Here is a 23967-nt window from a genome sequence, read left to right as displayed (position 1 = left end):
AAGGCAGAACTGACACAAGTTCTACACCTTGAAGCCTGTCTGCTACACAGTCTGACGTTAGCTAAACAGATCAATATGCAACGTGTCTGTATCTGACATACACTAAAGATTTTATTTTAGCAGAAAAGGCTTTGGACTAAACTGTTACTCGTGTTAGCCACTCTACCACGGTAACAGGTGTGCTTAAACTACAAAGAGAGAGAGCGAGAGAGTAAAAAGGTAGGAGTGGTTTTGAGTTGATCACCTGTTCGGGTTATTTTACCTTTGTTTACCTTTGCTGTGGCGCATTACAGCCGCTGTAGTTTCTTAACGTTGGACTAATTACCTCGTTCGTTTGTGAGTTTACGTCATTCACAACAAACATCAAATAGAACAAATATATTTCATAAAATTTTAACAAACAAATGGCTTCTACCGCGATAATTATGTGAAATTAAATTAATTATATCCCAGCTTCAGAGGATTTGCCTTTACCTTTACAGAGCTCTTTGGTTCCTCCTATCAGTCTGTAGCTTCTCATATTGACGTCATCAAACCAAATTCCAGATCTACCATAACTGACTGACACCTGCTGGCCTCAGGTTTGCAACCAGCTTGTGACTGAGAAACCAGTAACCTCCTCCCAGATGATGACATGAACTTGTTAGTTCCTCTGTCCATTGTAGTAGCTGATATATTGTGAAAATCCGGTAGAAATGATGCACTAATCGAGTTGTTTACATAGAAACAAGGCGCCGCCAGGCTTTGTTTGTGAGACTTGCGTGGGTCGTTTGTGGGCGGAGCTTGGTAAGGTCCATGGCAAAGATGAATGTCATCCAGCCAAGGGACGATAAATTTGGACTTAAACCATGATGGATGGAAATCGAGGTTCCTAGCTTGCTGGGTCACTTTTTTAGCAAATTGGCTTTTGCTAGGCCACTAGTTTTTTCCACACTATTTATCCACCACATATATAGCTGTTGATATAACTTTGAGAGTTAGCAAGGCTATATTAGCAGCTACAGTCATATGGGTTGGAAACAGAAATTATCCCATGGCGAAGATGAATGCCAACTGAAGATAAATTTGCACTTCAGCCATGATAGACACAAAAAAAGCAAGCATGCTAGCTAACTGGGTTGCTTTATTTTTTAGCTAGGTAGCTTTTTTAGGTTGCTAGTTTTCTCCTCACTCTGTATTTACTGCCTTACATAGCTGTTAATATAGCTTTGCTAGCTAGAAAGGGTATATTAGCAGCCAGTTAGCGTTAGCCTCAATAGCCTCAAGTCACAGAACGCAATGAAGAAGTGAATCAAATGTTTTCCTGACACAAAAAAGGCTACATACACAAGATTAAATATTCCTGCCACCACAACATTTAAAACCTGCCATCAACTTATTTGAGGCCAATTTACCTTTTTTTAAATAAATTTGAAACTTTTTAAGCATATTTTAGGGTGTGCGGACTCTCTGTAGAGGGTTATGAATCTCTCCCTTGTAGTGTGATCATCTAGAGGCCCCCAGAAAGCTTGAAGCGGCCCTGATTTAACCAAAAGCAGCAGACAGATTTGTGTCTTTGGTGTTTTGACAGCTCTCAGTCCTTTCATCCGAAGTCTTCCCCACCGCTCCGACTCTCAGTTTGAGGGAATCGGACAGATGCGCGATCCGGCAGATGGCCGCCAAGTCCATGGTCGAATGACATCTGTGGCATGCGTACTGTACAGAGTCCACACAACTGTTGCCTAACGGCTGCCATTAATTACCACATGCCAATTACAGCTCTTTTATACTTCGGCCTGAAAAGGAATCTGCTGGTGAAAACTATGTCCGCTTGTTCGCCTAAGATGTGGTGCCGGCTGCAAGGGTAATTGAATATGGATCAAAGGCATTCATGCCTTTCGTAAAGGTCTAGAGGGCTGCTCAGTTTTTAGTAATAACAGAAACGCTTCCGGCGCTGACCTCTACTGCCCCCCTTTCTGCTTTTCTCCCTCCTCCGTCTCGGATCCCTGTTTTAAACAACGCAGGCTGCTTCAGTTACTTCGTCTGACGAAGACGGATGAAAGGAATGAAAAATATTTAAGCTGAGGGAAAAAATGTGTAACGTAGCCAGGGAGCAATTCCTGCCAAAAAAAAAAAAAAAAACTCAGAATGGGCAAGACATTATAAAAAAGATCCAATACTAGACAATGTACGGTAGTTTATTAAAGGTGACATATTATGCTTTGTTGAACAGGTTAGGTTCGGTTTATGGCCTATACAAAACATGTTCAGTAAACTTTTATTGCACAAAATCATTCTAAGAAAATTACATTTTAGTCTGCTTAGTTCGAACTCTTCTCAGAATGTTTAAGGATCTCTTGTCACTTTAAATTCAAACAAGCCGAATGTTTAAACTCGCACATGAAAATGCACAATTATACAACTGTACATTTTTGAAAAGCATTAGTAGAACCTCCTGCACAACCAACAAGAATGCAGCAAGTGGTTTCTGAATGGTAAGTCAACAAAGAGCAGCCATTATACAGCAGTAAAACCGAATGACCAATGTGGTGGAGCTCAGCTTGGGTTGCTAGGTAACGGCGTTGGGCTCAGCAGAGGTTGCTAGGTAACACCAGAACATGTTACATTCTGGAGGTTTTTGACAGAACATGTTACATTCTGGAGGTTTTTGAAACGGCTCATTTTCCGGACACCAGAAAATGATCTAAAAACCAACTGGGTGTTGTTTTTTTTCTTTAACTGCTTAGGCTGTTTTTAGAAACAGTGGAGAACAAAATGTGAACTTTAAAACAATGGGTTCTTTTAGAGTTTGTCATTCAAAACAGATGAGGTTTAAGCTTTTTTTTTTTTTTTCGTTGATAAAATCCTGATCAGATTTTACTCTGGAAACATGTTGGACTCCAGCAACATAAAAAAACTCCAGATAACGAGTCTGAAACTCCAGTTTTTGGCACCGGACCCCTCAGTATGACATCAGGTTGCAGCGCTCCATGATAATGACGCCGTTATTTGATCCAAGTGTGCTGAAGCAGAGATACGTGTCCAAATCTAATCAAAAAACAAAGACGATGATTGTATATTTGGTTTGCTGCTCATTTCAGCAGCCAACTTTACACTCAAAACAGATTTGCTCATGTGGACATTGTATCACCTTTTAGTTTTTAAATACTTATAAATGTGTAAACAAAAAGTGATTTAATTTTTTCAGCAAAATGTTCCTCTTTTGGATTAAAACTACACTGCAAAAACACAAAATCTTATTAATTTTTGTTTAGTTTCGAATGCAAATATCTTAGTACACATGAAATAAGACAAAACTGACTTTTCAGTGAGATATAGTATTTTGTTTTAACTCAAATTCCTCATTTTTGATTAAAAAAGATTTTAGTTAGGTTAAGATTTTTTCGCTTATGAGGAAAATGTCTTATTCATGGAAAATCTAGCATTTTGGTCAAGATTAAGAAATTGTTGGCTCAAAACAAGCTCCTATATGTTGCCGGAATATTACTTGTATGTTAGTTTTGTCTTTATTTTAAAGATATTTACAGTGGAAACAAGATAAAAGTACGAAGTGAAACTTTGTGTTTTTGCAGTGCAAGTAAAGTCAAAGGAATTTGTTATTTTTTAAATCTGGTTTAGATTCTCCTGGAGGTTTTAGAGGTTCATGTGTCTCCAACAGTCGTGATTAAAATCATAAAATTTCAGTTTAAAGTTGTGCAGAAACTCAACCAGGTTGAGAGCACCACACTTGGTTTATTCTCCCACCAGCTAAAAATTTCAATAATTTTCTTTCTGTATTTATTATCAATTTCCACCCTGGCTAAAATCCAGAAACATTTATTTGTGTTACCAGCTACATAAAACACAACGGCCATTGAGTTACAGATCAGGTTTTTCTTCTGTTTTATGTCTCTCTGTCTTATCCTGCTGTGCCACCTACTGGCGAGGAACAGAACTGCTAGTGAATCACATCCCAGGTGTTTTCTGATTCAGTTCTTGGATCCGTTCATGGCAGCATGTTGGGCAAGACTGGAGACCTGGCAGGAAATTAATTTACTACTAAGTCTTTTCATTTTTGACTGCATTAAAAGTTAGGTTTTTGTGCTCTATTGTGTATTTAAATTAGAATTTTGTTTACTTTTTCTAATTTTCTGTAGTAGTTTTCTGATTGTATCTTGTTGATTTAATCCATTTTTCTTCAGTTCATCACAAGATCTTTTTAATTGTTTTGACACAACCTTGGCACTGTCACGTTTTGTTGTGTTCTGTTTATTAGAAAATGTTTTTCCATCCAGTTGTTACTTTAGGATTTTGTTTTGTTTTCTGACTATTTTCTATTGTTAAAACTTTATTTTTTTAAGTTGCTCGACTCTGCAGATTGCTTGCATTCAGCAACTACGACAACATGGGCAATTTGTAGGTCGAAGGAGCAACATTCCTCCCAAAATTCAGACTCCAAATGGATGAAAAAGTGACCAGGTTTCCAAAAAACTTTGAAAGTTTGATGAAAAAATACTTTAAAGTGATACAAGAAACACAAACTTGAAGTAATTAATAATTTAATGCATTTACATAAATCTCAAACTGCTCCAAGCAAGGTCCGTAAGATACAGATTTAAAATTAAAATAAAATTATAAACTGCTTAGAGTTGCATCGTGAATAAAAATATTTTCTCACTTTTTATGGGGAAAATGTGCTGAAAATATTTTCTTTAAAACTTTCTTAGCTTGAAACTCATTCTGTGTTTTTAGAGTAAATCAGCAAATAGCATTTTCTTTTTTTAATTTTTAAAAAGAATTAATCAAAGCTTTTTCCGCTTTAGTCTTGAAGAAATGCTGACTGTCCCAGAACAAAGCCGTGCATTGTTGTAACATCCGATGTAAGTCTGACCTCTAGTGTTCAAAACATTCTCTGCACCTGCTGATAAGCTGACATCACTGAAGCTGAGTTATAGATGGAAATATACACAAGCTGCATCCTGTACAAAGTAAACAAATAAAAATAAATACTTAATTCAGAGGCATTCAGCAGATGATCAACATCTGCAAAACATTTTATAAATTAAAGCAGTTCTAATTATGAAACCTGAATCTTTCAGGTAAATAAAATCATTTCTTCCTTCCAGGTTTGGGTAAGCATCCCATCGTGGAGGAAAACTTGAGTGCCGACCTCTCGCGCAGCGATAAATGGGAGTATTTCTTCGTTTCCATGGGGGTTGAGGTCCTCAGAGGCAAATCCACAATATGAAGGAGGTTTGGCAGGGAGGGAACCGCATCAGTTCTGTTAGCAGCAGCGAGCGGCCCGACAGGTTCGTCCTGATGGTCTATTCCAAGTCCCTCCAGGTGGGTCTTAAAGGTGGCAGTCTGCTGCTCCAGAGAGCTGAAATTCTCCTGAACTTTGTCAAACTGCAGGAAGAAATGAGTTTTAGATGGTTTACATAACAGGGTTTCTGCTGAAACTCAAATTTAAGACTTTTTAAGACCATTATGAATCAAATTTAAGACTTGTACCATGTCAGTAAGGGAAATGCCTTAACCCCTGTAGTGCCTCAGATTTTGGTACAGAATGAATGTAGCAACAAAACTGCTCCAACAAGAGAAGCATGTTGTCCAGCCATGTGGTGATAAATTTGCACTTAAACCTTGACAGATGCAACAAGCGAGCTAACTAGCAGTGGAGTTTCGCCTCCCTCTTCTTCTTCTTTAAATTTTAATGGGAGCTTGCATCCATTATTGTTGCACTACTGCCATCTGTTGGATCTTACCTTTTCCTTCATTACCGAGCAACCACATTCTCAAATTTCAATTCTCTCTCAAAACCTATTTCCATTTTCAGTAATCTTCTTTGATTCACATAAAGACTTTTTTAGCTGGCTAGCTAGTTTATCTCCTCTCTCTGTTTCCATTGCATTTATATTAGCAGCTACTTACCAGCTGCCTCAAATCAAAGAATGCAACAAAGAAGTGACTCAAACGCCTGCCTGACAAAAGAATCTTACGAGAAAAAAAGCTATATAGAATATACGAGATTAATCTAGGATCACAAAATCTAGGATTTGGGAATAATGTATTTAAAGCTAACTTAGCTTCTTTTTTTTTTTATTAATTTAAGATATTTTAAGGATGCCCTGATATCCTGAATAAATCTAATCATCTTTTCTATCAAAGTTTAAAGTACCTGTTCGATGTTGGACTGAAGCAAAAGCTCGGCCCAGACGGACTCGCAGCTGCTGTTCACCTTGGTACTGATGTGAGCGTGACTCCAGGTTAGTTCCTGAGGGAGCAAAACAAAACACTTTCAGCCAAAAAAACCCAGAAAATATCAAAGACTTGTTGCGTTGGGAGGAAAGTTGCACCTGTAGGAGCTGTGTGCAGCCTTTCAGGTGAGCCTGACAGGAGTGCAGTTTGGTCCGGTACTGAGCCAACACTGACACCAAGCTCTGGGACACAAAGTGAGAAGATAATTAACAATAAAATGTTAAGTATTGTTAATTAAGCAGCGATCAGTGCTGCTTACCTCGGCGTCTTCCTGAACCAAAGTCAGGTCTCTGCTGCCCTGGCTGTCATTTTTGGTGAGTGTCACTCCAGTGTGCAGCTCCTCCAGCTGGGTCCAGAGCCCGTCCAGACCCTGCAGCAAGTCCTCAACGCTGGACTCAAAGTCCCTCTGGACCTGGACCAGAACCTGGAGGGATGCCGTCCTGTGAGAGGTGAACGATTCTCAATCATTCACATAATGAAAGCGTTTTTCCTTTATGATTTGACTTGCTTCATTTGTTACTTTGGGGTTTTGTTTTGATTTTAATTCCTTTTGGATTATTTTTTTACTGTTGAACCTTTTTTTCACATTTTTTAAATATCGTTCCTCAGATGCTTGACTCTGCAGATTGCTTTCTTTCAGCAACTAGACAACACAAGAAACTTGTGGGTTGCAGGAGCATTATTCCTCTGAAAATTCAGACTCCAAATAAGTGAAAAAGAGACCAGGTTTAAAAAAAATCTTAAGAAAGTTTGATGAATTAATAAAAGAAACACTTTAAAGGACCACAGGAAACAAAAAATTATAGAAACAAATAACTTAACGGTGTTATAATAATAGTAATATGATTTACTTATAATAATTATTTAATTATTTATCATTTATAATGATTTATTATGCTTTTATTTGCTTTCTTAATTTTGTTATTATCTTGGAGCTATACAGTCGGCTCCCATTGCTGAATAAACTGTAAAATTGGCCCACTAACGCTAGGGGCCATTATTACTTCCGTAAACAGAGCGCTGCTGGGTGACGTCAACGTTCTTCTACTGCGCATGCGGGTAGCTTTGGGGACGAAAACGGTTAATGTAGAAGTGTAGGCGCGCACACAAGAAAAAAGTCTGATTTCAGCCAAAAATCGGACATGTTGTCTGAACAGGAGTTTAAATTTCGAGAATTTATCCGATTTTACATTTAAATAAATATATTTAAAATGTTGAAAGCATTAGCTTTAGCTAGTTTGAGCTAAAGTTTATGCTAATCTAACCATTTTCTTGTGTCTCGCGCACACTTACACGTCGTCGTTTGTATTTATTTTGGATTAATAAACATGGTTATTTAATTTGGACGGTTACATAAATGTTTATTTATATACTTAGCTAACTCCCTGTGAGGCCGGGTTCGGTGGTACTGACCTCTGCTGTAGGTAGGCACAGAGCAGCTTCAGTTTGTCCGTCAGCGCGGAGCCTCGGCCCGCCTCCTCCAGCATCGCCTCCGGGCCAAAGTTCACCTTATACAGGGTGACAGCCACCGCCTGCAGGGACAGGATTCAGATGAAGACGCTGTTTTTGGTTCAGAATACCAAACAGCGGCAGTTCTATTCTGCCTGAGGCTAAAAAAGAAAAAAAAAATCTGTGTAATCCTGAGAGGAACATGTCTTCCTTCTTGATGTTTCCAATCAAAAGACTTCAAACCGATCCTTGATTAAAAACACAGGAGAGCAAATGTTGCCTGAGGCGTCTGTGCCGCTTGGTTCTCCGTCTCACCTGCAGCCTGGAGCGGAGAGCCTCGATGTGGGACACGGCGGGGTCCTGCAGCGGCTCCTGGAGCACACACAGCAGCAGACTGTCGGTCAGGGCCCGGGTCAGAGGGACCGAGGCCTCCGGGGTCCAAACCGGGGGCGGCCCGGAGAGCGGGCTGCAGCTTATAGGAAATAAAAATACAAAATTAATTAGTTATTTTACACAACTGGTGGTAAATGAAGCTGGAAATGAATCTAAAATATTAAAACTTCACCATGAGTACAGATTTTTGCTGATTTCAGGCTCAACCAGCTGCTGTTTCCTCTGTGGAGGTTCCTGCTGAAAACACATCAGCTTCATAAGGGTGCTTCAAAAAATGTTACTTTTTCAAGGTTTGGAAAGTGCTTAATTTCTGTATAAAGTCCTTGAAAGTGCACAGTTTTATATTAAAAATAATTAAAACCCTAAATTGGAAAAATGTTTACAGTTACACAGATTTTCTGTTTGCTGTCTGAAGTTATATGAGAGTAGAAATTTCTTGTTTTAGGTTATTACCAAAATTATTTATATTTACTAAATGCTACAAAACTTAACGGAACATCTTTTTAGAGATTTTTTCTAAAATTTTGCAGAAGCCTTCAAAATGTCTGAGTTTTTGACTTTAGAAAAATGTCTTAGCTTGAAATTTTGAATAATCAAGCTCTGAAATTTCCAACATTTTCTACAACATTTCTGAGATTATCTTTAACATGTTTAAGATGTTTCTAGCAATTTTTTTCAGCTTTTCAAGCTCAGAAAATTTCATTTTTTTGAGAAATTATCTGAGACCAATCTAAAAATATATATATTTTTATCAACAATGGTCCTAAATTCATCATATAAATTATATCTTAAAATAGTGAATTGAAAATGTCCTCTTAAATTCATTTTTAACTCCAAGGTGTGGTGGAAGAGTTAGAAAACTTTCCTTTAAAGTTCTTGAAATTGCTTGAATTTTAACGTGGAAAAGCGTACAAACATTTGTAGAACTAGATAATTAAATGCTTAAACCCAATAAATACCACTGTGTTTATGCAGCTTTGCTCACCCTGTTCGGTTCTGGCTGCAGACAGCCTTTCAGAGCGTAAATACCTCCAGCCAGAACTGCCCACAGTAAACACAGTAACAGCAGCCTGCAGCATGCGTCCTCCTCCGGCAGAGCGGGGCCCGGCAGCGCCTCCAGCTGGCAGGCAAACCACACTGCAGCCACCGGGGCGAAGCAGCAGAAAGTTTTCAGAGTCTGGGACCAAAACTTGCCTCCGGGCTGAGCTTCACTTAGGATTTCTATTAAACTGGAAAGGAGAAATACAGAGAAACAACGGATAAATGCAAATACAACTGAATAGAAGTTGTTAGAAAAAAGGAAGATATTTGCCTTGAAACTTTAACAAAGCAGAAGAAACGTACAAATGCACTTAAATTTAAGTACAGCTTTTTATTATTCTTTTTTGTAAAAGAGACACATAGATTAATTATTTTTTTATTTGTTATTAGTAGTGTTTTTAGTGTGAACAATATTGCTCCCCACCTTGGGTGCAACAGTGTTAGGGGCGCCAGAAAATGAAATGTTTTGGATTTTTTACATTTTCTTTTAAAAAAAAAATATTTAAGCACTATTCAAGGATTTTAAAGGAATGTTTTCAGACTTTTCCAGCATAAAACGTTGGAGATACAAACATCTCTCAAATTTTCCAGAAAAACAGAAATTTTCCAGGTTTTTTTTCTAGAAAATTTCTCAAGAATTCTCAAAATAATTCTAAAAATTTTTAGATCAACCAAAATTTTAGAGTTTCAGCATTTAAAAATTTTTTTTTTTTTAATCTTTTGTGCACTAAGTGGTATAAATTAGTGCCAAAATGTAGTGAAAGTCACTTGAAGCACAAGCTTTGACTTTTGTCCTGGTAGAAAAATCTGGAGTTTTCACAAATAACATGGATGCTTTCATCATTGATGTTTATAAAATGATTAAATCCATCAGGGATTATATGAAAACTACTGAGAATTTAAGTCAGGATATTTCCTTGAGCATGTGATGAACTGGCAGTGCCAGATCGTCTAGGCCGGATTATGGACTTTCATTCAGAAAACACAGATTTGGTGTTTTCAGTAGTGCAGGACTGGGAGTGGCTCCAGTTATTCTGGTGAACTGGGATGACTTTTACTCTTCCCAGTTTGTATACTGTATATGATATACGAACCTGGAGCAAGTTGAATTTTAATTTCTTGGGTTTAACTCAGAGGAAGTGGGCCACACGGGGAATTTGAAATCAAATCCAAACTGTTCCTTAAAACGAGTGACAAGCTGTCAAACGCTAAACAAACGAGGACGGTAATAATCCGCCTGTTAAGAGCTGCTGGATGTTGACAGATTTCTGAAACATTTCCAGTCACAGTGAAACATTTCTGGTTGTTTAAACGCAGCTCACCTGTTGAGAGTCGTCCATTGTTGCTGGTTGTCTGCTTCTGCTCCCTCGCCATCCTCCCTCTCCTCCCTCATCGGTTTACTGGTCCACTCCCAGCCTCCCTTCTCTTCCAGTCCAGCTGCCCTCTGACCTTTGGGGTGAGATGGTGGTTGAATCTGCGACCAAGCCATCTGCCGTTTTAATGTCCACTGGTTTAAAACATGATTCGACAGACCAAGCCAGTCGAACAGGCCCGACTGGAGGATTTGTTTTGGTGTTTTACTCCCTTCACTGCATTCCAGCCAGACAGGAATGTGTTAAACGGGCCAGAGTGGAGAGCGATCCCGACTCCACCCAGAAACAGTTTCTGACTCACAAACTACTAAACCTACTGCAGTCTGAGCCCCGATCGCTCAGGAAGGAGTCAACACTGAGATTTAACGGTGATTCACACTGGTTGTTTTTAGGCACTAATCTATGGAGTGCCATTAGGGACATTAAGCAGAATTTAAAAATTTTCATATAAAGTACTAAGAATCCTAGAAGAAATTCTAGAAAGTGAAAGCTCTAACTACATCATAAGTTATAGATAGGCTACATTTAGCCTCTCTGATTTTAAACTGAAGGATGATTTTTTTTAATCTTGATGCTTTAATATCTCTTTGCTATGACAACTTTCATGCTTAAATGTTGCTTTAAGCATAAAACAACATTTTCATGTGTTTATGTTTTGTGTGAACTTAGATACGTTGCCTAGAGTGTTTAAAATAGAAATAAAATAGAAATAATGTAATCTTTGTCATTCAGCTCCAGCTAAGCTAATGCAGAGTTGCATTGCGGGAATCCAAACTGTATTTTCAGCCTTAAGTTCTGATAACTAGCACCAAGAAAGGCATACGTAGTACAGCAATATCGCCTCCAGTCTGTGGTTTTAGTAGTTCCTCCATAAGTTTACCTGCAAACAATCAGAAAACATCCACATTTTATATTATTTACAGAAATTTTGACCAAAAATTGCTGACATTAATATTCTATCATCAACTTGAGGAGGAAAATCGTGTAATTTGTGCCCATGTCCTGAACTGCAGTTGTGTGAAGGAGGTCTGAAAACTGGAATCACTTTGTAGTTTGTCTCGTTTCCCCACAGATGGATGCAGTTTTCACTAACGAACAGCAGGTGGCAGCAGAACTGTTTCTGAAGTCATCACACGAAGACACAGGGAGAAGTATAATTTTAAATAAAAGAGAAAGTAATTAAGTATTGTATGTTATATTTAATAAATACTATCATTCTCATCTTCGTTTAACTCGTGATCCGTCTGCTTGGTTTTTGGAGCTTTAGCGGAAGCTGAAAAGAGTAGAAATGTGTCAGCCGTTTGTTAGCTTTAGCTAAACAGCGTTGCATTGTGGGTAATCACTGTATTTTGTACATTAAATTTAACATTTTCCATCGTTTCTATAACCCAGCTATCAAAGTGTGTAGTGTCGCAAGGCAGCCTCCAGGATCTTTTATTTTTTAAGCTAACAAAGTGTTGTGGCACCGTGAGTCATGCGGGTATGTCTGTGAAAGACATCCCGGCGTGACAGGCGAGCAACTCATACTTACCTGGCAGGGGAGATACCATGATCATGAAGGTGGTTCACCCAGGGTGAGGCTCAGCCATTGCACTCCGGTTGTGCTGACCCCTGCGAATTCCCCAAATGTGGGAATCTCGACTGCATAATTTCTGGTAGTGGGGGACTGCGTTCGCGCTCTCCCCTGATTCACTGTTAATGAGGAATATAATTAATAGAATGTGAAACTGAGCCTTTCTGATACGTGATATTGCAGTTAACAGTAGATGACAAAAGCTTTGGACTCCCCGCTTCGTGACCCTGAAATGGATTTTTCTGGTTCAAAACAGAGCAAAATGGATCACAGCGAGTACGATAACGGAACAGATCTTATGGACCTTATAAGACTTCTCTTATAACCTTGAGGATTTACTACCTGGTGCCGAGAAGATCCACATAACTCACTATCTGGAGCTGCAGACTTCATATTATATGAGGAGCCGGATGAAAGGAGCAAACTTGCAGAGTGAAAGGACGGAGAATGACGGACAGTTTGGCCTTGATTAGAGATGGTTACCTATTTAGTCTGTAGTGATGTTACGTGATGTGCCGAGGCTTCGAGGCGTGTGTCGAGTAATGGAGGGGGCGTTTCCGTAAAGCGCGTATCGAGGCTTGCTTCATTTAGGGGAGGAGCCGAAAACGATGACGTCCGAAGCCTCCCTGCCTGGCTGTACCACGTGACTGCTTCGGGAAGTGGCTCAGAGTTTGGCGCGGGGTTTGACAGCTTTAGAAACCCCACAGGCTCCATTCAAAATGTGGGTTGTTGTAGGCGAGTTGGGTCAGTTGAGAGAGTGGATAGAGTTTTGGTAGTTTGGATAGCAGAGTTTGGATAGTGGTTATTTAGTTTGAGACAGTTAGTTTGGTGTTTGGAGAGTTTAGGAGAGAGATAGATAGATAGATAGATAGATAGATAGATAGATAGATAGATAGATAGATAGGTAGTATAGCTTAAACGGCAGAGGAGAGATCATTAAGAAATAGTTGATATTCCAGGTTCGACACATTCGCATAAAAGTCCAACAAAACACCGAAAGACCAAAGGCAGCTCAGAACTGCAATGTTATATCTACAAAATCTCCATTTGAACAGTCAGCTATGTACACTGTACAAACATCTTTCCAAAAACATAAAACACAAGCATTTTGTTCAACCTGATGGATCCTCTGTGTCCTCAGCCATTAGGGAGCCACATGAAGGACTCTCAGTCTTTGCTGTGTTCATTTCAGGTTCTAGGGATTCTAGAAGAGCTTTAGTGGATATCACACAAACCTGTCCAAACCTTATGCCATGTTTGGCTCAGTTACTCCCCTCAAAATGTTCTATATACTGATGGACTACAAACGGGAAAGTTATTAGGACCGGGGTTCACTTGGTCAAATGGAAGAACATTCTCAAGAATAGATTATATACTGACATCCCCCATGATTATACCAACTGCATGTACAGTGGACCCGGTTCCCTTTTCTGACCACCACAAACTATCAGTTTCAATTAACATAACAGATTGCCAAAAACCAAATGTTGGTGTGTGGAAATTGAACATAAGTTTATTAAATAATGAAAAATTAGTATCAAAATATAAATACAAATTTAAACAATGGATGACACTAAGTCCTCTATTTGAAACTGCCGGAGAGTGGTGGGAGGAGATAAAAGATAGGACGAAAAGGTTTTTTTGCAAAGAAGGAAAGAGGATAGCAGGAGGAAAAAGGAAGGGGCAAAGGAGAAACCAAATGAAACTGCAAAGATATTATAACCTTTTGAAGGCAGGTTTCCAAGTCAGTGATGAAATAGTGAAACTTAAAAAGGAAATGATGACAGAAATGAATGAAAAAAGCAAAGGAATATTGGTTCGGAGTAGAGTACAGCATCTAGAGCAGGGGTTTTCAAAGTATGAAAGGGTGAGCCCCCCTCCCAGGAGCACAATGCCTGCTGCGCCCCCCCAAATGCCACAACAAAACACCTTCTAATTGCTTTTATTTTAGAACCATCTCATCTTAAATGACACTTTATCTGAATGAAATTTAACACATGAACATTTTAAAACATTTCCTCCCATTTTAATTATTTTTCTCAGGGCCTTTGTATGGCAAATACGCCCTTTTTTCATTTTTCTAATGATAAGAACAACCCCAAACTCATTTTTCAACCGTTTTCTCAAACAAACGTTACATCTGAGATTCTGAGTTTAATGTTTGAGATACCAACAGTGTTTTCACATCTTAACAAAAACATTTTTGATCAGATCTTTGGAACACATCTGTAAATGTTGCACATTTCCTTGAAATTGAAAAATAAATCAAAAACCTAAACAGTTGCAAAATCGTGGAGCTCTTTTTGTGGCTCATCTAAACAATTTATCTCGAGCTAAAAGAGCGTGCTGTGTAAAAGAGCGGAGGCATACAAAGGAAAAAAACAATTACGCACGCTATGCGCACCCTTTCTTTTTCTATCACGGTCCTGAATCATGTGTAACTCATTTTATTCATGATTTTAACTAAATTGGCAACATGGCAACACATTGGCAACATTACTGTTCAGCTCACCTTAGTTTTAGTAGGAACAATGTGTTTGTGCTTTTGCGCAAATCCGGTTAATGCGGGGTTGCACTGTGGAGAGGTATAACCGCAGATCATCTTCAACCAGCAGCCTTGACCGGTATTTGCTTTTTATCATTGCGAGTGCAGAAAACCCACATTCGCAGAGATAGGTTGAAGTGAAGGGGATGAGCACGTTCACTGCCTTCATGGAGAGCTGTGGAAATTCAGTCCCTACTGACAGCCAAAAGTGCGCAAGTGACACGTCACTCATCCTCTGTTTCAAGTCCATGTCACAGCTCAGCTCAGCCAGAGCCTCTTCCTCTCCTGCTGAAAGTCCATCTTTGAGTGTCATGGGGAAGGAAAATGGGTTTCTCACCCACTGGTTTGCCATTGTCTCCTCTCCAAACTGCTCGCACATCCCCTCCAAATGCACGCAGACCACCTGCTGTAAAAACTCCACCTTCAGCCCCGCTCTGGCCAAAACATCCTCTAAGGTGGGAAACATTTCCACTGATCCCCGCTCCACATGCGCACCCCACAGTTCCAACTTTTTCCTAAATCCACAGAGTTGATCGTGTGCGTAAAAGACGTTGCACTCTTTGCCTGCAGACAGATGTTCAGTGTGTTTATCTTTTCGAAGACATCCGAAAGATAGGCAAGCTTTGCAACCCACTTCATGTCCTCCATGTGTTTTACCAGTGGAGAGTTGATTTCAGCGAGGAAAAGAAGGACTTCCTCACGGAGATCACAAAGGCGCGTGAGAACCTTTCCTCGGGAAAGCCACAGGACCTCCGAGTGCAGAAGCAGCTGTTTAAAGTGCGCGCCCATCTCGTTGCAGAGGATGGAGAAGACTTTATAAGGTTAACAATTTTTACTGCCTCGTCCAGCACAGTGCGCAGCTCTTGGGGCATCTTCTTAGTTGCCAAGGCCTGGCGGTGGATTATGCAGTGCGTCCAAATAGCAGCCGGGGCGACCTCTTACACCTTTTTTACCAGACCACTGTGCCGGCCTGTCATTGCCCTTGCCCCATCAGTGCATATTCCACAGCAGCGGCCCCAATCCACATTATTTTCCCGCATGAAATCATTCAAAACCTTGAAGATTTCTTCTGCTGTAGAGCGCGAGGGCAGAGGGTGACAAAACAAAATCTCCTCATGCATATTTAGCTCTTTAACATAACGCACATACACCATAAATTGAGCACAGTTGGCGACATCAGTCGTCTCGTCCAGAAAGGAGGGGCTTTCACGAACACTGTCCACTACCTGTTGCCGCACATCTCACTGTTAGCCTTTGCTGTATTTTCTACAGTTAAATACCACAAAATGCCCAGTAAAACTACCATAAGACATCTTTACAAGTAGTTACTGTAGTTTGCATTGCATTATGGGTATAGTACATAGTATTACAGTAACTTGCTGTATGTTTTGAATTTGCAGTAATTTACTGTTTACACATTACAGTAGTGGTTCTGTACTTATAATATACAGTAAGAATTATATTTGATTCCCAACGGTCATCATAGCTGCTTCATCGTGGTTCCCTGTTTCTGTATTTTTACTCCTTTAGTGGTTAACATATTTTTAAGGCAGAAAGAGAGCATGTACTTTTGTTTTTTTCACATCCTAGCTAACATTAACATGCAGTTTATCTAGCTACGTCATCAAGCGTGGCTTCGCTTCCAACCAGCTTTTTCCCTCCAAGTGCAGCTCTGTCTCCGTGCTGTGGGCTCACACTGCTTCAGCTCTTCAAGACAGGTAAAAAAACACTTCTTAGAAAACTGTTTGAAGCCAAAACCTAGTCTGGAAATGTACATTTTAGATGGAGTTAACGTAGCTTATAGCATGAGCTGGTTTGTGCTGGTTAGCCTGGTAACATAGTTACCTTTACGTTACTAACTCTGGTGTTTTATATAACTGGCATATTGCAACCTTATAAGTTACGTGTCTGTAAATGAGGTGAAAGAAAGGATAATATGATGTTGTTATTTTTTGAGCTGGTTCGGAATTAACATTAGCTAAGGTGCTAATTTTACCGCTGAAGGTTTTAGCTTGACTTTTACCGCTTAATCTTCCTCGGGCGGCTTTGGGTTGAGATGAGCTCAGTGCTGAGTGTCTGTTAGCATTGTTGTTACATCCTTTGTCGAACAATATAACCTTAACTGATAATTGATCCCCCCTTCTCTTTTTTTTTTTTTACATCTAATGACTGTTCATTTGTTTAAACCATGGTCTTGCAAATGTTAAAAGTGCAGATTAGCTACGTAGGTCAGCAAGGATGAATTTCTAACTTTGTTCTTTTTTTTCAGATTACCTTTTTTTTTTTTAACTCCCAAGCTTTTTCCCTCCAAGTGGCTGTGCAGTTCTGTCCTGCTGACTGCTAACATAGCTTCATCTCTTCAAAAGACAAGACAACAGGTATTTTAAATTCATAGGTGTAAGTGTTGACTGAGTAAAAACAAAAAGAGAAAAATCTTAAAAATCTAGATTTAATTTCCAGGGGTTTGATTTTCCCCAAGCAGTGAGAATTTGTTTCTCCACATGAACTTCAGAGCTTGCATTATTACTCTATAAATATTCCATCTGTAAATATTTAGAATGTAGAATTTGTTTTGTTTTGTGTGTATTCAGATCGTCAAGTGGAGTCAGGGTCTTCAAACCACCTGAAGGAACCTGACACCAATTGCCCACCCCCTGCGCTTGTATCACTGGAAGATTATTCACAAATTTCACTCCATTCTGCACAAGCAACAAGTCAACTTCCTTCCACACAACCTTACACAAGCAAAACCTCTTGGATAAGTATTTTTCAGGTTCCATGGGAGAAGATGCCGGTAAGAATCTCACAGGCCATGGCAAGAGGTAACATGGCTCACCCAGAAGACAGAAGAGTAATGATTAGGACTGTTGTGGACGCAATGCGAGTACACTGCCCCAACCCCAACAGAGCTGCTTGTGCAGAGGTAGCCAAAGCTATTGTATCTCAATACCCTGCTACTTTTGCTGATAAGACTGCAGACAGTGAGCAATTAGGCTGTGGTTATTATTCCCTACTCAAACAGCTCAAAACAAGAGTTGAACATGTTAACAGAGACAATGTCAGCAGCAGAATCCGACAGCCTAGGAAAAAGCATACCACTGAAAACAGTGGTGGTGATGCTGCCATCAAAATGGGGAGATCTGAACTGGATAGTTATGGCTGCATAAACTGGCAACCCAGAGCTCTACCAGAAGGAGAAACATCAGAATCCTTGGAGACAAAAGGACAGACTATGGCAACTGTCTTCAAATCAGCAGGACCTCAAGCTATTGAGAAGACAAATGTGGATGAATTTATGACATTGACTTATACTTACCTCTCCTTGGGCTGCCACCTTATCGTGGTGGAGGGGTTTGAGTGCTCCAATGATCCTAGGAGCTATGCTGTCTGGGGCTTCATGCCCCTGGTAGGGTCACCCAAGGCAGACAGGTCCTAGGTGAGGGACCAGACAAAGCACAGCCCGAAGACCCCAATGACGGATAAAAACATTGGACTTGGCGTTCCCTCGCCCGGATGCGGGTCACCAGGGCCCCACTCTGGAGCCAGGCCTGGAGGGGGGGCACGATGGCGAGCGTCTGGTGGCCGGGCTTTAACCCATGGAGCCCGGCCGGGCTCAGCCTGAAGAGGAAACATGGGTCCCCCCTCCCATGGGCCCACCACCTGTGAGAGGGGCCAAAGGGGTCGGGTGCAGTGTGGGATGGGTGGCGGCAGAGGGAGGGGGCCCTGGCGGTCCGATCCTCGTTTGCAGAAGCTGGCTCTTGGGACGTGGAATGTCACCTCTCTGGTGGGGAAGGAGCCGGAGCTAGTGTGTGAGGTCGAGAGGTTCCGGCTAGAAATAGTCGGTCTCACCTCGACGCATGGCTCTGGTTCTGGAACCAGCCTCCTTGAGAGGGGCTGGATGTACTTCCACTCTGGAGTTGCCCAAGGTGAGAGGCGTCAGGCAGGAGTGGGCATACTTGTTGCTCCCCATCTCGGCGCCTGTACGTTGGGGTTTACTCCGGTGAACGAGAGGGTAGCCTCCCTCCGCCTACAGGTGGGGGGACGGGTCCTGACTGTAGTTTGTGCTTACGGGCCGAACGACAGTTCAGATTACCCACCCTTTCCGGAGTCCTTAGAGGGGGTACTGGAGAGTGGTCCTCCTGGGGACTCTCTTGTTCTACTGGGGGACTTCAACGCTCACGTGGGCAATGACAGTGAGACCTGGAGGGGCGTGGTTGGGAGGAACGGCCCCCCCGATCTGAACTCGAATGGTGTTCTGTTGTTGGACTTCTGTGCTCGTCATGGATTGTCCATATCGAACACCATGTTCAGGCATAAGGGTGTTCATAGGTGCACTTGGCACCAGGACACCCTAGGCCGCAGTTCGATGATCGACTTTGTCGTCGTTTCATCGGATCTGCGGCTGTATGTCTTGGACACTCGGGTGAAGAGAGGTGCGGAGCTGTCCACTGACCACTACCTGGTGGTGAGTTGGCTCCTGTGGTGGGGGAGGAAGCCGGTCAGACCTGGCAGGCCCAAACGTGTTGTGAGGGTCTGCTGGGAACGTCTGGCGGAATCCCCTGTGAGACGGAGCTTTAACTCCCATCTCCGGCAAAACTTCGAACACGTCCCGGAGGAGGTGGGGGACATGGAGTCTGAGTGGACCGTGTTCCGTGCCTCCATTGTCGAGGCGGCCGGTCGGAGCTGTGGCCGCAAGGTTGTCGGTGCCTGTTGCGGCGGCAACCCTCGTACCCGTTGGTGGACACCTTCGGTGAGGGATGCCGTCAGGCTGAAGAAAGAGTCCTACCGGGCCTTTTTGGCCTGTGGGACTCCAGAAGCAGCTGATGGGTACCGGCAGGCGAAGCGGCATGCGGCTCGGGTGGTTGCTGAGGCAAAAACTCGGGCGTGGGAGGAGTTTGGAGAGGCCATGGAGAAAGACTTCCATATGGCTTCGAATCAATTCTGGTCCACCATCCGGCGTCTCGGGGGGGTGGGGGGAAGCAGTACGGCACCAACACTGTTTATAGTGGGGATGGTGTGCTGCTGACCTCTACTCGGGATGTTGTGGGCCGGTGGGCAGAGTACTTCGAAGACCTCCTCAATCCCACCAACATGCCTTCTATTGAAGAAGCTGAGCCTGGGGACTCTGGGTTGGGCTCTCCAATCTCTGGGGACGAGGTCGCCGAGGTGGTTGAGAAGCTCCTCGGTGGCAAGGCTCCGGGGGTGGATGAGATCCGCCCGGAGTTCCTTAAGGCTCTGGATGTTGTAGGGTTGTGTTGGCTGACGCGACTCTGCAATATCGCATTGACATCGGGGGCAGTTCCCCTGGACTGGCAGACCGGGGTGGTGGTCCCCCTGTTCAAAAAGGGGGACCGGAGGGTGTGCTCCAATTATAGAGGGGTCACACTCTTAAGCCTCCCTGGCAAGGTCTATTCAGGGGTCCTGGAGAGGAGGGTCCGTCGGATAGTCGAACCTCGGATCCAGGAAGAGCAGTGTGGTTTTCGTCCTGGTCGTGGAACACTGGACCAGCTCTACACCCTCGGCAGGGTCCTGGAGGGTGCATGGGAGTTCGCCCAACCAGTCTACATGTGTTTTGTGGACTTGGAGAAGGTGTTCGACCGTGTCCCTCGGGGACCCCTTTGGGGGGTTCTCCGGGAGTATGGGGTACCGGGCCCTTTGATACGGGCTGTCAGGTCCCTGTATGACCGGTGTCAGAGTCTGGTTCGCATTGCCGGCAGTAAGTCGGGCTCGTTTCCGGTGAGAGTTGGACTCCGCCAGGGCTGCCCTTTGTCACCGATTCTGTTCATTACTTTCATGGACAGAATTTCTAGGCGTAGCCAAGGTGTTGAGGGGATCCGATTTGGTGGCCTTAGGATCTCGTCTCTGCTTTTTGCAGACGATGTGGTCCTACTGGCCTCATCAGGTCATGATCTGCAGCTCTCGCTGGAGCGGTTCGCAGCCGAGTGTGAAGCGGCCGGGATGGGGATCAGTGCCTCCAAATCCGAGGCCATGGTCTTGAGCCGGAAAAGGGTAGAGTGCCTTCTCCGGGTCAAGGGGGGTGTCCTGCTCCAGGTGGAGGAGTTCAAGTATCTCGGGATCTTGTTCACGAATGAGGGAAGAAGGGAGCGGGAGATCGACAGGCGGATTGGCGCAACGTCTGCTGTCAAGCGGGCGCTGTACCGGTCCGTCGTGGTGAAGAGAGAGCTGAGCCAAAAAGCGAAGCTCTCGATTTACCGGTCGATCTACGTTCCCACCCTCATCTATGGTCATGAGCTTTGGGTCATGACCGAAAGAACGAGATTGCGGATACAAGCGGCCGAAATGGGTTTTCTCCGTAGGGTGGCTGGGCTCTCCCTTAGAGATAGGGTGAGAAGCTCAGTCATCCGGGAGGGACTCAGAGTAGAGCCGCTGCTCCTTCACATCGAGAGGAGCCAGTTGAGGTGGCTCGGACATCTGGCCAGGATGCCTCCTGGACGCCTCCCTGGTGAGGTGTTCCGGGCACGTCCCACCGGGAGGAGGCCCCGGGGAAGACCCAGGACACGCTGGAGGGACTATGTCTCTTGGCTGGCCTGGGAACGCCTCGGGATTCCCCCGGAAGAGCTAGAAGAAGTGGCTGGGGAGAGGGAAGTCTGGGCCTCCCTTCTGAAGCTGCTACCCCCGCGAACCGACCTCGGATAAGCGGAACAAGATGGATGGATGGATGGATTTATACTTACCAGAGGCACATGATAAATTCCTGGCCTGCCCCAACCTTATGTGAGATTGAAGAGCAGTGGCCATTCCTTTTTACTAAAAGAGGCCTCTGCACTCATTTCCACACACTCACAGGTATTGAGATAGACACACGCCTCAGTGAAGCTCTCCTTAGATAGATAGATAGATAGCATTTATTGTCATTGAACAGAATTCAATGAAATTTCCATTGCAGCTCCCGTGCAAAAGGTCAAATATATACAGTATAAATAAGCAAACACACAATAATAATAATAACAATATATACAACTAAATTAACTAAAGGCACTCAACCATACCAAAGAAGTAGCAGCAGGTCCAATTATGGCAAAGTACAGATGATGTGGTTCCTATGTCCCACAGTTCTAATCTGCTGTAAGTTGTAACGGCTTCCAGTAGTGTGTTGAGCGAAGACATCAATAAAAACAAGCTAAAAAAAACGAAAACACGGGAGCTCCGAGCCGCAGCGTCTACATGCGCCGCCATCTTGAGGTGAGGGGAAGAGAATTTGGAACTTTTTCCAAAGCCAGAGACTTAAGTGGAACAAGGATATTGAGCTTCTGCTTCATAAGTGTGACAACACAGAGATGAACAACCACCAGATCGCCACAACAGCCATCCTGTTATTGATGAAGTACTTTGAAGAAAAAGAGGACTCAATCTTCATCTTGGCTGATGTAAGAATCTTTTTAATTTTATATCGACTCTTAACTTAAAACACACCTCTTAAATCAGAATTGTTCAATTAATTTGTTAAAGGGATCAATTCACCCAAATCACAAACATTTCACTAACCCATATTGTACTTAGCCATTCAGATACTGTACTTGTGGAATGTAATGCTTTAAAAAAATGCATTTAGCCCCACAAACTGTCATTCACATCCGCTGTTTCAGAGTGGTAGCAGGATGTAGGGGTAAAGTCTAGTCTAGTCTCCGGGATGAGGTTCTCAAAAACCTGTTGTAATCTGGGTGAACTGGCCCTTTAAATATAAATTACTACCAGTAATTCATATTTAAGAGAGTTTTCCTTTTATATTTTAAAGGTATCTTCCACCAAGATGTCTGTTGAACTGGAAATGACCTTACCCACTACACCAAGGGTAATCATGCTTGGTAAGAGGAATATTTTCTATCACTATAATTTTTTTGTAGCAATGTATGTAATTGTTATGGTAGTCTGTACTTTTACTCACTAGCGTTAGCCTGACAAGGGTTTGTCTATTTTAGGAAATAGCTTGATGTCTGCAACCCGGTGGATGGTCAGTATGGAGGAGAAGGTATTTTTCGAGCCTGAGCAACTACATGACTTTGCCAGCATCCTTGCTGTCTTTTTTGGGTCATATTATGTCTTCAATCTGGAGTATCAGGAGTCAGCATCCACCACGCTGGAGATGATACAATGGCAAGTACTCTACACCAAGCCATTTATGAATTCAATTTAATGATAGTTTGACTGATGAAGAACCATAGCTGATTGCTGTATTGTACGTCTTCATTTTAAAAAATACAATTAATATATTTTATTTCGGTTAAAAGATTCTTTGTGAGGATCAATCCAGATGTTGGTACCAAATGCACAGCCAAAGTCGGTACAAGCTGCAAGACGGGAAGTCTTGTCAAGAGGAAAGTAGTCAGTGTCAACTCCCAGATCACCACCTTCCTCCAATGACTCGCTGAATTTGAATGGAGGACTTCCAACTAGGTAAGTATTTTACCAAATGTTTATTATTTTGTTGTCTTTTCCTCCTATCTTGCATGCTCTGACTTTACTTTAGCCTTTTTAATATGATTTTAATGATTATTTATAAATGCCATGTGATTCCTACACAATAGCCCTTTAGAGTAGCCTGCATCTTTTCTGTGTCCGTGGTAAAAAGTGGATGTCGCTGCATCTCTTAATAAATCACAGAAATGTATAAGTGTGTAGTCGTTTAAGTGTGGTGTATTTTTATACTATGCAGTTTTCAGTTTATTAGGCACACCTTTGCAGTAATCCGTCAGCACCAACAAAATGACTAAAAAGATTGTTGTACTTCATCGTCCCCTTGGGGACATTTGTAGTACGCAATCTTTTGAATTACTGAAGACTGACTGACTGCTTTTGCCATAAACAATCCAAAAACCTGAAGTGAAGCCAGTCCTGCTCATTCTTTATGCAGCTTCTATTATCACTTCAGTGCAATTGATTTTTTTAAACAAATTATCAACTTAATGCTGCTTTATGACAAAGATTTTATGCATGTGAACATTGTCACTTCAGCTTAATTTGTCAACTTCCTGTCGATTTGAAAATGTAGGTAACTTCCTGACCATCTCATGACCTCCCACATTGTCTGTCTTATTCTTTACAGTTCAGCTTCCACAAGATGGATCCCACTGCTTTTGTTTGACGAATGAAATAAAAGTTCTTCTGATGTAGGAAATGTGTTCTATGGTTTTGTTGTTTTATAGCACATTATATTGTATTGTGACATTGTTCTTTATGACATTGCGAATATGTAAATGGATTTTATTTCTACAAATCTGCTGAAAATAAATACCTGTTATTCACAGTACTTGGACTAAAATTTCTTTTATGAAATTTTTCGGTTTATGGTAAAATATTCTTATATTAAAAAAATGTAAACTTTAATTTACAGTAAA

At 42.0% G+C, this 23967-nt stretch overlaps 2 protein-coding genes, 1 long non-coding RNA gene and 1 other non-coding gene across 5 annotated transcripts; 3 read left to right on the top strand and 1 right to left on the bottom strand.

Moving 5' to 3' along the window:
• Nucleotides 1-4521: 4521 nt before the first annotated feature.
• LOC114133683 (uncharacterized) lies at nucleotides 4522-10920 on the bottom strand. 2 transcript variants are annotated; one of them, XM_027999762.1, is made up of 9 exons: nucleotides 10443-10920; nucleotides 9065-9308; nucleotides 8252-8316; nucleotides 8002-8152; nucleotides 7651-7769; nucleotides 6497-6677; nucleotides 6336-6419; nucleotides 6158-6253; nucleotides 4522-5385 (listed from the first exon to the last, which is right to left on the bottom strand). In XM_027999762.1, exons 1-9 carry the CDS (start codon nucleotides 10607-10609, stop codon nucleotides 5089-5091), a joined length of 1404 nt encoding a protein of 467 aa, XP_027855563.1. In that variant the 5' UTR covers nucleotides 10610-10920; the 3' UTR covers nucleotides 4522-5088. The 2 variants fall into 2 exon arrangements, with proteins under 2 accessions (XP_027855563.1, XP_027855565.1); XM_027999764.1 differs by having other exon boundaries at nucleotides 8252-8313; nucleotides 10443-10917.
• A 1096-nt stretch (nucleotides 10921-12016) lies between these two features.
• On the top strand, nucleotides 12017-12180 carry LOC114133712 (U1 spliceosomal RNA). The gene has a single exon (XR_003593250.1). It is a non-coding gene; the product is annotated as a U1 spliceosomal RNA (small nuclear RNA).
• Nucleotides 12181-15976: 3796 nt separating this feature from the next.
• On the top strand, nucleotides 15977-16992 carry LOC114133642 (uncharacterized). Its single transcript, XR_003593223.1, has 2 exons — nucleotides 15977-16329; nucleotides 16881-16992. It is a non-coding gene; the product is annotated as an uncharacterized LOC114133642 (long non-coding RNA).
• A 220-nt stretch (nucleotides 16993-17212) lies between these two features.
• LOC114133641 (uncharacterized) lies at nucleotides 17213-23026 on the top strand. The gene is given in 6 exon segments (XM_075410478.1): nucleotides 17213-17917; nucleotides 21297-21442; nucleotides 21815-21999; nucleotides 22368-22437; nucleotides 22552-22726; nucleotides 22861-23026. Coding segments are annotated over 6 exon segments (1260 nt in total). The 5' UTR covers nucleotides 17213-17399.
• The last annotated feature ends 941 nt before the right edge of the window (nucleotides 23027-23967 follow it).

Source organism: Xiphophorus couchianus, chromosome 18, assembly GCF_001444195.1.
Source record: "Xiphophorus couchianus chromosome 18, X_couchianus-1.0, whole genome shotgun sequence".
Lineage (NCBI taxonomy): Eukaryota > Metazoa > Chordata > Actinopteri > Cyprinodontiformes > Poeciliidae > Xiphophorus > Xiphophorus couchianus.
The sequence above is the reverse complement of the archived record's forward strand: the minus strand, read 5'-3'. Positions and strand labels throughout refer to the sequence as shown.